Raw genomic sequence first — 13,839 nt, 5'->3', positions numbered from 1 at the left:
TTCAGATGACAAACCTGTTGTTGTACCTTTTTTTCTCCCTGGAGTTTTACAGAAACTAAGACCTTATTTTTCTGTTTACCAAGAACATAGTCTATTGGATAGAAAAGTGGAACTTCAGTGGAATTTCAGCACTGAATTTTGATCTGGCTTCTAGCATAGTGTACCTGAGCTTGGGTTCTTAAAAGAAACTATCGAGAAAAATCAGCAAGAAAAAAAAAATGTTACACTGACTAAACAGCCACAGTTTTCTGTGAATTGAAAACACCTAGAAAAATCAATTTTACAGTGGTAGAGATAAAAATCAAATGGGCATACAGGTTAATGCTATATATGAGCGCGAAGATTACCTCTTTTAACTGTACAATAGCATATTACTGTAGTAGTCCCTAGGAGCTGCTGTGATCTCATCCTTTATGGCCAGTGTGTTCTCAGTGTTTTTAATAGAATAAAATCAATGTAACTGTAATATTTTGTTTTGGCTTCATGGACAGGTATCAACATAAGAAAGTCAGACTGCTTTATGCACATCTTCCTTTTAGAAGGCCAGTGTTCAAATACTATGAAGTACTTGTTTCACCTTATACATAAGCAAAAATCTTGATTTCCACTTCATTCAGCTATTCTGGTAGTAAAATGTTTGCATTTTTAAGTGCTCAGTTATTATATGCTATTAAGATTTTTGTGTTGTTTTATATCTGATGAGGAAGCCGATATTCAGAAGAGATTTCAAGTGTGAGATGCTGATACTGTATAGGTCTTAGGTCATTTAAAGGTATTAGACTTAAGATATTCCTTCTAGACTCTTGAATAGTCATAATCGACAGCAAGTTAATATCATATAGCTAGAAAAAAGGGCTATTTTTTTTATACACAGCTTGTTTTCAATTGAATACTTTCTGTAAAGGAATGTGTTAATTCTTTGTAAAACATAGTTTAAAGTCATTAACATCCAGACAATATTTTAGAACTGTTACCTTTCAGGCTAGGCTGCAGTTTTAAGACATGCAGAATGGAAACCCATCTCTTTCAAGAATTTTTAATTATAGATATTTTGATCACAAGAGGGTTTTTCAGGGAATTTAATTGTACCAAATGTTGAGAGTATCTGTTTTGTGAGTTTTTTAGGTATTATTTTCTCCAGTAATACCTGCCAGAACATTGCAGGTTTATAGAGGATTGTTTGAGAATTTTTGTGTCTGATTATAGGAAAAAAGTATCAGATGTTTGAAAAAAATTATGTGTCTTAGTAAAGATACTTGCTGTGGAATGAAATTATGTAAACCTGCCCCCCCCCCCCCCCCCCCCAGCCTGAAAACAAAATTTTGGTTTAAAACAAAAAGTATAATCCAAAACCATCTTAAAAATATTCTGTGAAAGGAGCAAAGGTAGTTTTGCATAAAAAGGGCAGCTGAAGTTTTCAAAAATTAACAGACATTTTTTACACAGGCAGCAGTTTCTAATTTTGTGTTTAATGTATATATACTGTCATAAATACACAAGAAAGGATGCTATTTCAAGTCAGCTTCTAATAATTCACTGATGAGTGCTAATTCATTCACATGAGGCAACTAGTTCTATTTTTTTCATTAACGCTATCCTTACATTGTGTATTACAACGCAGTTTGTTTTATACTAGCACAATATTAATTATGCCACTGAAAACAATAGCAAATATTTGCAACAGTAACTCTAGCGTTATAACAAAGCCTTCTGTCCTTGAGTCCTCTCAAGTCTCTGCCTTTTGATTTCATGAGTCTGTGCTTGGGATTCTTGGAGAACGGAGTTCAAAACCACAAGCTATTACGTTGTTGTTTGACTTGTTCATCCTAAGAATTAAGTCTTTTTTTCAGCAACCCTTCCCAAATCCCTTTTATTCTGAATTTCTGTTATATTTGTGAACGGAGCTCCACTCCAGCAAAGCAAATTATTAAACAACATCATGGGAAAGAAAGTTTTTTCAAAACAAAGTGTTAATTATCATATTAGTCTAGTGGCTCTCCGTAGTCACACTTCTTATTGCGAAGATTATTGTAAGATAAGCTGTAGCTTTGTAAAGGTAGTACAGGCTGTCTTACTGATAACACAAGCTATGCCCTCAGGGAAACATCATACATTCCAGTACGTTTCAGGAAATTTCATAAATTTCAGCATATCTCACGTATCTCAGACATGTCTGCTTCTCAGGATGGGTCTTTGTTTTAAAGGAAATGTATTTTTGGTTTTCCCTGAAAACACATGGCTTTGTCTCCTAGGTAAATATCTTGTCTTAAAAAAAACCCCTCAAACCCAACAACAACGCATCATCTGATTCATGAGTCTTACCCTAAATCTGGTGGGGCTTGTTTTAAATGGTCAGCTCTTCTTTAACATACGCTTCTCATGACATATACGGTCTTGCTGCCTTTTTTTCACATTGTGACTCCTAGAATGCTCTCCATGGATAAAGTATGAATATATTTACTAGGAAGTCTTGTCATTTTCTTTTGAGCTCAGCAGTATTATTTCCCCACCCCCACGGAGATACATAAAGGTTTACAAGATAAGCCTAAATCAGTGACCAGAATTGAATTCTAGATACACAGAAGGCTATGCTGAAGATAAATGTAATACTGTTTGAAGTTGTTATTAAGCATTGCTGGGATTTGTGCTGAGAAGAGGAAATCATCGAAAGTGATATTGAAAGGCAGATATAATACAATGTATTTGAAATATAGAAATACATTCAGATAGTATTTTAGCAACCTGCAAAATAGAAAGGAAGCTGCATTAGTTAAATAAAAGGTAGAAAAACTTGGCCATCAGCCATTTTTGCATTTATCTTACGCTTTTTGAAAATTTCTCCTGGTAATGGTACATTTTAATGTGATTTTGATTCTTCTTTTGGCACATTGTTACAGTTTTCTCTCTCTCTCTCTCTCTTTTTGGTTGTGTGTGTTTGTTATTGTTTTGTTTTGTGTTTTTTTTAAGGAATCCAAAATGTACTCAGCTTATTCTGTGCCGTGCTTACAGAAAATAAGGTTCTCTTTCACTCAGCCAGTTTTCAAAGGCTCAGTGATGCCTGTAGGGCTCTGGAGTCTTTGATGTTTCCCCTCAAATACAGGTGAGTTGAGTTTCCATTCTTTGAACTCTTTGACTAGTTTTGTAACTTACATAACATTGTCTTTAACAAAAGGAGTTGTGCTACGTTTGTTCAAACATGCAAAGGTTTTTTTGTGATAAAATACACAGGTCCTAGTCTGTACACATCATTTAAAAAAATGTGATTGCATCACAACAGTGGAAACAATTGAAGGAGAAACATCCTACCTACAAATACTGTAGAAACTCTACTCAAAACTTCACATGGGTGGTAAAACTTGACAGTCATGATCCATGAGGAAATGCATGGAAAAGGTATAGGGGAGGTCTAATAGAGGCCTGACAATACGTAAGAGGAGGTGTGTGGCAGGAGAACAAGAGATTGGGGTCATAAACCAAAACAGGAGAGGGAGGTTTCTGACTCTGTGCAGGGAGAACATGTTTTATTATGAGGATACCTAAGCGGTGCAACCGAGAGCCTATCGCACTCCCATCTGGTAGGGTTTCAGGACGCAGCTGGACAGAGCCCAGGACAACTTGATCTGGATTCAGTCTTGATCCTGCTTTGGGCAATAGGTTGGACTAACGATCTCCTGAGGCCTTTTACAACCCGAGAGATTCTGTGGTTTTAAGATAGCAGCTGCATTAGTTTGTATCACAGATTGAAGTCACTGACAAATGTCCAGCAGAGAATTAATTAAAATCAGCAAACTGATCCTCTAAAAAACCACATCTGAATCTAGCATTTTGAAATGGAAAACTTATTATCAAGCTATTTGGTTTTTCTAGGAAGAAGACATTCATTCCGACTTACCTGTTTCAAAACATGCTTGTAATTTAATAGTTTTTATTTAAAATATTTCAGATATGGGCTTCATTTTAATATAGAATAAAAAGGAAAAAATGGAAAGTGAGTTTTTTAATATGTTTTAATGTAAATATCTTAATGTAAAGTAGTCACAAATGTAAATTTTTAATAATTGTAAATTAGGTGTTGAAAGACATTGATAAATTTAGATCCATAGTTTCATGTCGCTCTGATGGAAACGCTGATATTATTATTTGTCAAATCAAGTAAACAATATCGGAAATACAGTGTCCTATACTTAATGTTTAGTTGTCAATTCAGTATCAAAGGAAAAGATGTCATTTAAAGATTTCTTCATTAACAGTACTTGACAAAAGGCTGAATTTGTAGGTGTCTGGTCAAAAACTAGCCATGTTTTAAAAATGAAGGTATTATACATAACTTTAGGGTCTTTAGTTACCTAAAAGTTGTGGACGAATATAATGTCTGTATATCATAAATGTTACAAATATAAATAGGCTTCCCTTATTTTACATAATGCACTTGTTTACAATACATTGTAGAGGCTATAATATAATAATTTCTGGAGTTTACATGACAAAACAGCATAGCACTTTTTATAAAGAAGTATTTATCTAATACTTTCATCTTTTGTATTTTTGAAATACAGGTATTCATAGTAAATTTAATACATAATAGGAAGAATTGTTTGGGGATGTTTTGTTTTTTGTTTTCTGTTTTTTTTAAAGAAAAAAAGCTGTCCTATCTGAAAGGATAAGTCAGAAGCTTTTATTTTATTCTATTTTATTTAATCTTTTCACAGTTATCCCTATATTCCAATTCTTCCTGCACAGCTATTAGAAGTTCTGAGCTCACCAACACCTTTCATAATTGGTGTACATTCTGTCTTTCGCAATGACATTCATGAGCTTGTAAGTATGTCTACCTAGCCTCTTCATAGTCACAGTGTCATTTGTGATGTTTAGTTGCAGAGATTTTCTGTGCTTTAAAGATGATTCTATGAACAATTCATATACTTTTAAAATAATTCATAGAGCAAAGTAAGACAATCAGGAGAAAAAAAAGAAAAAGCATAAATTCTTTTGTAAACACATTGAGACTATAAAATGGAGGAGGGAGAGGATTTGGTTCTAGTGCAGGATGGGAGGGAATTGTTCCATTTCCAGCTTTATCATGTATTTGTCATGAGCTTGAACAATTCCCTTAGGATTTTCAAATGTATCCTCAATTACTTTATTTTATCGTTACTTTTTAAGCATGTGCTTGGAGAAACAACCAGGATTACAGAGCTGCCTAGAAATATGTAATTTTATCTACTGTTGTCCTCACTGTGTCCTTTTACAAACAGCCTATTAGATATCTCAAATCACTGAATACAGACCTGGAACACCCAGAAACAGAAGTCACTATTGAAAGTTTGGCCTAATTTCACTTTCTTTGGTTTACATTCATTTTTCGTGGCTAGATTCAGTAACATGAACTATTTGGAATATTTCTTTTATCGAAAGCATTCTATACATTAAAGCTAATACTGTTTTTATTTGTTTATTTTAACCTAAGTATGTGTAGATCATGAAATTTGAACTGTTGTGTTTTTAAACTGTGCTCACAGTGTGCGCTAGTGATAATGTGTGTGTTTGTCCTTTACAGTTAGATGTAATCATAGCAGACCTGGATGGAGGCACAATTAAAATTCCTGAATGCATTCATCTTTCTCAGCTGCCAGAGCCACTGCTACATCAGACTCAAATGGCACTTTCTCTAGTATGTTTTGATACAAACCCCATTTACTACCCTCTCACCTATTTTTAAAGAATGAAAAATTCATTTCAGTATTAAATCCCTTTCAAACACACTGGAAATGTGACATTTAAAATGATGATTCGTGCCAAGATTCCTGTTTTTAGAAGAGTTTATTAGCAGAAGTTAAGAGTTAATGTCATCAGTAATTTACTGCTAAAATACTTTTTCGCTATTGATTTTCTGCCTTTCACTATTGATAGGTAGTAATTTTTCCTTCCTAATAATGATTTGTAATGAGACTTTAACCTCAGTATTTAAGCAGCATTGTTACTATTCAGTTTACCTTCTTTTCTGTTTTTATAAATTCCTTTCAACTATACATTGTCTTGAAGTTTAACAAATGAATAACCAATGAGTCTTAATGTTTATTTGTATGATGCCCCATATCAATATTCAAGTATTACTGATTCTGCATTAGGGAATCACCAAAAAAGTAATTAAGTTTGTCGTCTTAATATCATTGCCATAAGTAAGAAATCACCTTATTTGGAGGCTTCTGAACAAATCTTTTTATCTGAAAGAGAAGACTTTGCTGTCTTAATCTGTTTCATGTGAATCAACTCTAAAATCCCTAACTGTATTGACTAGCTTTATTGACTGTAATAGGAGTTTTTGATGACTGGCTTGCTTATAGAAATCTGTAGCTGAGAAATTAATTCCACCTTTATTTTCATACAGTCTTCATAATTTAACTCAAGCTATCATTTGAGGTACTTAATATCAGTGAATATTAATTTGAGAAAGAAGAAAAGAAGTAATTTATCCTTTCCTCAGCAAAATGAGGGAAAAAATTTTGTTTAAAAAATTCTCTAGGTTTTGCATCCTGATTTGGAAACAGCAGATTATGCATTCCCTCCCCCACGAACAGCTTTATCACACTCAAAAATGCTGGTAAGATTTCTGTGTTATGTCTGACTTTAAGTAGAAAAATTTAAGTAGACATTTTACACTAACTTTCTTTTTAAGATTTTCTACTCTGTGTTTTCTTTTCCATATCCATATTCTTTATAGTATTATTGGTAGAGCAAAGAAATGTCCTAGGACTTTGCATTCTGCCTTCTAATAGCATTGAAATGAGTTGCAGTTTTTATAAACATATTTGTATTAATAGGGAAGTACCTTATTTTCTTTTAATATTGTTGACTGTTGAGTTAAGTCTGTGCCTCCTCTGTTTCACAGACCAGTAAAGCTGCAGAATTTTACATGAGTGGACAAACTGGTCCTTTTGTGTGTTTGTGTAATTGTTAAAATTAAACTCTCCTATAGACGCCATCCTCCTCATCCCCCTCCCCCGCAAAAGCTCAGAAGCATTAAAAATGTATTTCAAGATCTAGATTTTAGAATAAGTATGAGTAAAGATAGGAGTGGTAGCTGTGTCAGCAAAATGTAGGTTATTGGGTTTATAGTAATAATGATAATTATCATACATTGTATGCTTGGACATACTGGGAAAGGAGCTATGCGTTTTTAACCATGCATGGTTAATTGGCTTTAATGAGCCTCAACCTGAATGAAACTATATGTATTTATCTATGCTAAAAGAAGTCTGTAGGAAGTTTTCTACTAGAATGTAGTTTATTTAGTTTAAAAGTAGTTGTGAAGCCTTGATAACTGAATAACGTGGAAAAGCTGCTTGTTTTCACTTGTAGGAGTGTCTAGAATGGAACTTCAGTTGGGACTCCAAACTAAAACCCAAAAGCCAAATCAAGAACACACGTTGGGGTTTTTGTGTAGTTGAAAATGTAAAAATCCTAGGTGGTACAATGTATTTGTCGTTCTTATTTCTTGTTTTAAGATTGTCTTTCTCATTGCTGAAGACAGGGAATGTCACCCAGACTTCATTTAAACTAATGGCAGAATTCAGCTAAGATCTTACTTTGAATAGTGAAGTTATAAATCCATAAAATTTTGTAGCTAAACAAGAATTTTGTTAAATATGAAACAACGAACCATGTTTTCAAGTAGTCCAAAAGGTCAGGGTACAAATGTACCTGTTAAAATATTGGAGAGCAGCCTGGATACAAAGAAAATGAGACTATTTCTCAGTAATATAAACCCTTACAACAGTCATGTTCCTGTGAAGCGTAAAGAGACATCTCAAAAAATATTTCAGTGGGACAGCTTTATAGAATCTTATATATACCTAAAATTATTTCTTTAAAAAGTTTTTACAAGCTTTAATTTGTTCAGGTTGTATTTACTTGTTGTTTAGCAGATCAGCTGTTTACCTGATTAGTTAAACTAATACTATTTGCTGCTTGTAACTTCTGAAGTCAGACTTCGTCTAAAAAGTCCTTTAAGACACCATAAAACCTGAAGTCATAAAAAAATCTTTAGGACCCTCAGGTTTTAGACACGGCTGCAGTCTGAGTAGGTACCTGAGAGAAGATAAAATAGCATGGGCGACACAGGATTTGATCACACTCTTCAGTTGCATCTTGGGCCAGCTGAAGATGTCACTGCCCCAAGTCTGCCCCCATCTGTTCACATAATTTCCATTAATCCGTCAATGTTTACGTAAGCACTCTTACTCTTTTAAATCAAAATAAACCAGGACTTTAAATATGTACGATTTTAAACTTTTAAACTAACCCCGGCTTACTTCAGTGGCAGTAGATTGGCACGTGAAGACATGAGTTTGAAGAGACCTAGATAAGTAGCTGAGCAAACTTAGGGCAGTCTCCTCAGCTGGCATAGCCACAGCGGGTGGCCTGTGGTGCTCTGAGCCTGGTTCCCCCAGCAGCAGCAGCGCCAGCTTATGCTCCTATGCTTCGTTCCCTGCCACCCCTGCCCATTCTGATGGCACTGGAATGGTAGGCACTGCTTGTGTAGTGCTGCAGAGCCACACTTATTTTAGGGAATAAATGCAGGCTAAAATACCCTCTCTCTTTTTTTTAGCATCAATTTTCTCTCACGGGAGTTCCTTCGTGGGGTTCACTACATGACCACCCCAACAGTTACACTTGCATTGCACAGAATAAGCTTAGAAAAGATCACCAGGAGTAAAGGTGTGAATTTGTACTAACTCTTATCGTTGCTATCTGAGGACAGATCAGTGAACCTGTAGCTTGTATAAGATAGTTTTGTATGTATACAAGTATCTCCACTTTGTATGCTCTGTTGATGAATCTGTAGGCATTTTCCAGATAGCTTTATACAAAGTGTGCAAAAGTTTACAATACAAAGATGTTTTGACAGCATATTCAATTACTGCTTACAGGATAAAGAAGTGCGAGCAATCTTCCTTAGGCTATTTGCACAACTTTTCCAAGGATACCGGTCATGTCTTCAGCTGATCAGAATTCATGCTGAACCAGTAATTCATTTCCATAAGGTAAGGAGAAGCGGTTATGTATATTTAGTTAGTATTTGTCTGTGCCATGTTATTTCCATGAGCTTGCTTTTTGAACAAGTGTTAAAGTTTAAAAAAACCCAAACAACCAATAAACCCAAATGTGATAAGTGTATAATTTTGACATAGCACTATATTGATGCATATTAGTGGGACTAATTGTAGAGTCAGTAATGAAATGAGAAACAAAGTTAACATTAAAATGTAATGCAAATAAACATTTGAGGCATTATTGTGGAACTTTGAAAACATATGTATGTCATTAGAAGACAATACTTGAAAGCATTAGTTTTCTATTTTATTACCTATGAGATTTGTAAAATATGTGCCTCAAACTTCCTGTTACATTGCTTCTGAATTTAGGTATAAGAAGATACTAGGTAGTATGAAAGACTTGATTAGAAAGTATCACAGATTAATATAAGCTGGTGAAAACGTGTAACTATTAGTGCATAAATAGTTGCAGTTTTGATACTGATAAAACAAATGCATTTTTTTTCTCTCTTTATTGCAGGCAGCCTTCTTGGGTCAGCGAGGCTTAATTGAAAATGACTTTCTAACCAAAGTTCTCAATGGAATGGCATTTGCTGGTTTTGTGTCAGAGAGGGGTCCGCCTTTTAGAGCCTGTGATCTTTTTGATGAGGTGACAACTATTTCTGTATTCCCAAATAAAACTAAAATATATCTATGATATTTCAGCATGTGAAGAATTATTAAAGTGTTTATGAATCTTTACTGTTTATTATATAAAGTTTATACTAATCTTCTTAATTCTCATTTTCCACTAAGCATACTTTTCTAACTTACTTAAATAATATTATGCCCTGCTAATATGTATGAAGTTAAACAGTTGTATAAATCATGGTAATGCTGTTTCTGTTGTCAGGTTTGGAACTTCATCATGCATTACAGGTGCTAGTACAGAATTATTTTGAGTAATTTAATTATGTTCTTAGAAACACTGAAAAATGAATTGAGAAAAATTAAATACATACCAAACAATATAAACTGGGACAAACATTTTTTCTTTTAAAAAGTAATGCCATATTTTTACTGTGCTGGCATTTATTTGAATCACAGAATGATTTAGATTGGAAGGGGCCTCTGGAGATCATCTAGTTCAACCCCCTGACTAAAGCAGGTTCACCTAGAGCAGGTTGCACGGTCACGTCCAGGTGGGTTTTGAATTTCTCAGAGAAGGAGACTCCAGAGCCTCTCAGGCAGCCTGTGCAAGGGCTCTGTCACCCCCAAAGCAAAGACTTTTTTCTCATATTCAGATGGAATTTCTTGTGTTGCAGTTTGTGCCCGTTGCCCCTTGTCCTGTCGCGGGGCACCTCTGAGAAGAGTCTGGCCCGGTCCTCTTGACTCTCGCCCCTGAGATATTTGTAGACACCCATAAGATCCCCCTCAGCCTTCTCTTCTGCAGGCTGAACAGGCCCAGCTCCCTCAGCCCTTCCTCATCAGGGAGATGCTCCAGTGCCCTCATCATCTTCTCCGCCCTCCGCCGGCCCCTCTCCAGCAGTTCCCCGTCTCTCCTGAACTGGGGAGCCCAGCACTGGACGCGGCACCCCAGGTGCGGCCTCACCAGGGCAGAGCAGAGGGGCGGGATCACCCCCCTCGACCTGCCGGCCACGCGCCTCCTCGTGCACCCCGGGGTCCCGCTGGCCCTCCTGGCCGCGAGGGCACGCCGCTGGCTCGGGGCAACTTGCTGCCCACCGGGACTGCCAGGGCCCTCTCCGCAGAGCTGCCTCCAGCAGGTCAAGCCCCGGCCCGTGCTGGTGCCCGGGGTCGTCCCTCCCTCGGTGCAGGCCCTTACCCTGCCTTTGCTGAACCTCATGAGGTCCCTCTCCGCCCAGCTCTCCAGCCTGTCCCGGTCCCGCTGAATGGCAGCGCAGCCTCTGGGGAACCAGCCGCTCCTCCCAGGTCTGTATCATCAGCAAACTCGCTGCGGGCACGCTCTGCCCCTTCACCCAGGTCATGATGAGTAAGTGGAACAGGCCTGGACCCAGCACTGACCCTGGGGGGCACCGCGAGCTACAGGCCTCCAGCCAGGCTCTGCCCGCTGATCACAGCCCTCTGAGCTCTGCCATTCAGCCAGTTCTCAATCCACCTCACTGTCTGCTCATCTAACCCACACTGCCTGAGCTTACCTGTGAGGGTGTTGTTGGAGGCAGTGTCCGAAGCCTCACCGAGGTCAAAGTAGACTACATCCACCGCTCTCCATTCATCTAGGCAGCCAGTTATTCCATCATAGAAGGCGATCAGATTGGCCAGGCATGATTTCCCCTTGGTGAATCCATGCTGAGTACTACTCCTGATAACCTTCTCTTTCTCCCCAAGCTAAGAGATGACCTCCAGAATGAGCTGTTCCATCATCTTTCTAGGGATGGAGGTGAGGCTGATGGGCCTGTAGCTTCCTGGGTCCTCCTTTGTGCCCTTTTTGAAGACTAGAGTGAGCCTGGCTTTCCTGCAGTCCTCAGGCACCTTTCCTGTCCTCCATGACCGTTCAAAGACGATGGAGAGTGGCTTAGCAATAATATTTGCCAGCTTCCTCAGCACTCAGGGGAGCATCCCACGGGGGCCCATGGATTTGTGGGAATTTAGACTACAAACAGAGCTTGGTGTTTATTCTGCGTAGTAATATGAGAAGTATCGATTGTGGTATTAGAAATGTTAGGGACGTTTTAGGTATGTAGGTCTTTCTGTGTTATGTAGGACTAAAATATCTCTATAAGCTCTATATGAAAGTAAAAATGTCTTACGTTCCAGAGCACTGTGATTCTGCACATGTTTTCAGTGTTCACTTTTCTTTGCTCAGTTTCAATTTAAGATGAACATTTCAAAACTTAAATAGGAAATAAATTATTTTTAGGTGAATTATAAACATTTTTGTTTCCTTTTTTAAAGTTGGTAGCCTTTGAAGTCGAAAGAATTAAAGCTGAGGAGGGTAACCCACCAAAAATGATAAAGCATGTTCGAGAACTTGCAGAACAGCTCTTCAAAAATGTAAGTTACTATACCTGCTGCACTTTTGGAGTTGACATGGAAGCACTGAAATTTCATATTTATGAGATTGATCCAGTATCTGAAAATGGAAATGTCTGCTTGTGGTAGTCTTAATCTACATTATGACAGAAGACTTTGGAACTTTAAATGTCATCAATTTTGTACATGTGAAGGAAGTTCAATATAGTAATACTGATTTATTAATGCTAATATTGATTTATGTAGAGCTACTGCTGCTTAGCATCCTCTTTTCTTACTGTATATTCACAGGGTGTATATAAACTGTTAATTTCTCTGCTGGAAGCTGTCGATGCCAAATACATCTCTTTTCTTGCCGCTCAACAGTTTTCCATATGAAAACTGCATTTGGTTTTGCATAACGTATGCTTTCAGCAGATCTTTCCTGCTTTGCAACCCAGTCCCATGATTTGTGTGCTCAGCAAGCACGATTTCATTTCTTACAGGCTGTTTCTTGGACTCTTTAGGTTTCATGGAATACCATTTCCAGTTTAATTCTTGCCTTCCTATCATGCCTTTACATTACACGGTGCTTTTGTAAAATCTCTTACTGTTCCATTAGCTGGTGTTGGGGGTTTTATGTGTTCTTTGGGTTTTTTTTGGCATCAGCTAATCTCCCTTCTCCTCACACTCCCTCTGGTTGTTCAGACTGCACGAAGCAGTACCTACCACACCATCAATTAATGCCTTTATCAGCTTTTCTTTTCAATATCCCGCTTCCCCAAAGCCATGATTTACATCTACACTTCCATAAAAACACCACAAGAATCACTAAGTACTGCTAAGTTCTGGGGTGTTTGGGGTTTTCTTTTGGGTTGTGTCTGTCATTTTTCTTTTCCCAGATCAATTGCCTTTAAATATTTCATCACTGTCAATGCAATCTTTGTTTGGGATAAAATTACTATCTTTTTCCATAGGAAGTCCAAAATGTTGCAACCAGTGCATTCGGCAGTATTTTGTGTTGTTAGATTTTGGATATAAAAATACAGCTGTGTATTTCAAGTAAATGAAATGCGTGAATAGTAAAGTGTGTTAAATGAGGTTAGTCTGGCTTTAATATTGTCTTTGTTGCAGAATTTGTGGGTCTGTCTTCAGGCACACTCACTCACACGCTGTATCTCTTTTTTTACCTCAGAAATTGCCGAATTACTGTTATGCTTTTTTTTGAAGGAAAGAATGGATACACATTTTAATCTGTGTTGTCAATAGCAGTCATTAGAAGAGAGAGCAAATAAATCATTGTGGACTAAAGCCACTTCACATTTAAAAATGTGTATGAAATGTTGTCTCTTGTCCATATGCGGTATGGCGTACTTACTGGAGTACCTTAATAGTAAGTGTACTGATAATCCGTGCACTGACACTTCAGACTTACAATAAGAGAATGTATCTTGTGGAAAACGAAGAGAAACATCAGGCATTAGAATTTTTGTTACATAGATTCATTTCATCCATGTGATTTAATCCGTAATAAAATATTATTTATTCCATGGCGTACCTCCTCATCCTACAGCATTCTCTTAATAAGTACTGATGGAATAATTTTCTATTATGAACTAAATCGGAAATTAAACCTGAATATATATTTTTTTTTTGCTACTAATTTAATAGTGCTGTATATAGCAATGTGCATTTTTCAAATTCACGTCTTTTTTTCAGGTTAACACTGTCAGAAGGTATGTTAGTTGACAGTTCTGCAGCATTCGAGACTGTTAGTTTTTAGAAAGTCAGTGGGCAATATTAAAGTTAGCTA

At 37.0% G+C, this 13,839-nt stretch overlaps 1 protein-coding gene across 5 annotated transcripts in view; it reads left to right on the top strand.

Moving 5' to 3' along the window:
- SBF2 (SET binding factor 2) overlaps positions 1-13,839 on the top strand; it is a 255,203-nt gene that overhangs the window by 138,751 nt on the left and 102,613 nt on the right. For all 5 annotated transcript variants that reach the window (XM_055813899.1, XM_055813896.1, XM_055813898.1 and 2 more), the window contains exons 7-13: positions 2,968-3,100; positions 4,710-4,818; positions 5,558-5,671; positions 6,524-6,601; positions 8,931-9,044; positions 9,577-9,705; positions 11,970-12,068. In XM_055813899.1, the coding sequence (XP_055669874.1) occupies positions 2,968-3,100; positions 4,710-4,818; positions 5,558-5,671; positions 6,524-6,601; positions 8,931-9,044; positions 9,577-9,705; positions 11,970-12,068 (776 nt within the window). The remainder of the gene's footprint in view (positions 1-2,967; positions 3,101-4,709; positions 4,819-5,557; positions 5,672-6,523; positions 6,602-8,930; positions 9,045-9,576; positions 9,706-11,969; positions 12,069-13,839) is intronic.

The sequence above is a fragment of the Falco peregrinus genome, chromosome 9 (genome assembly GCF_023634155.1).
Source record: "Falco peregrinus isolate bFalPer1 chromosome 9, bFalPer1.pri, whole genome shotgun sequence".
In the NCBI taxonomy this organism is placed as follows: domain Eukaryota; kingdom Metazoa; phylum Chordata; class Aves; order Falconiformes; family Falconidae; genus Falco; species Falco peregrinus.
This window is presented reverse-complemented; position numbering and strand designations above follow the sequence as displayed.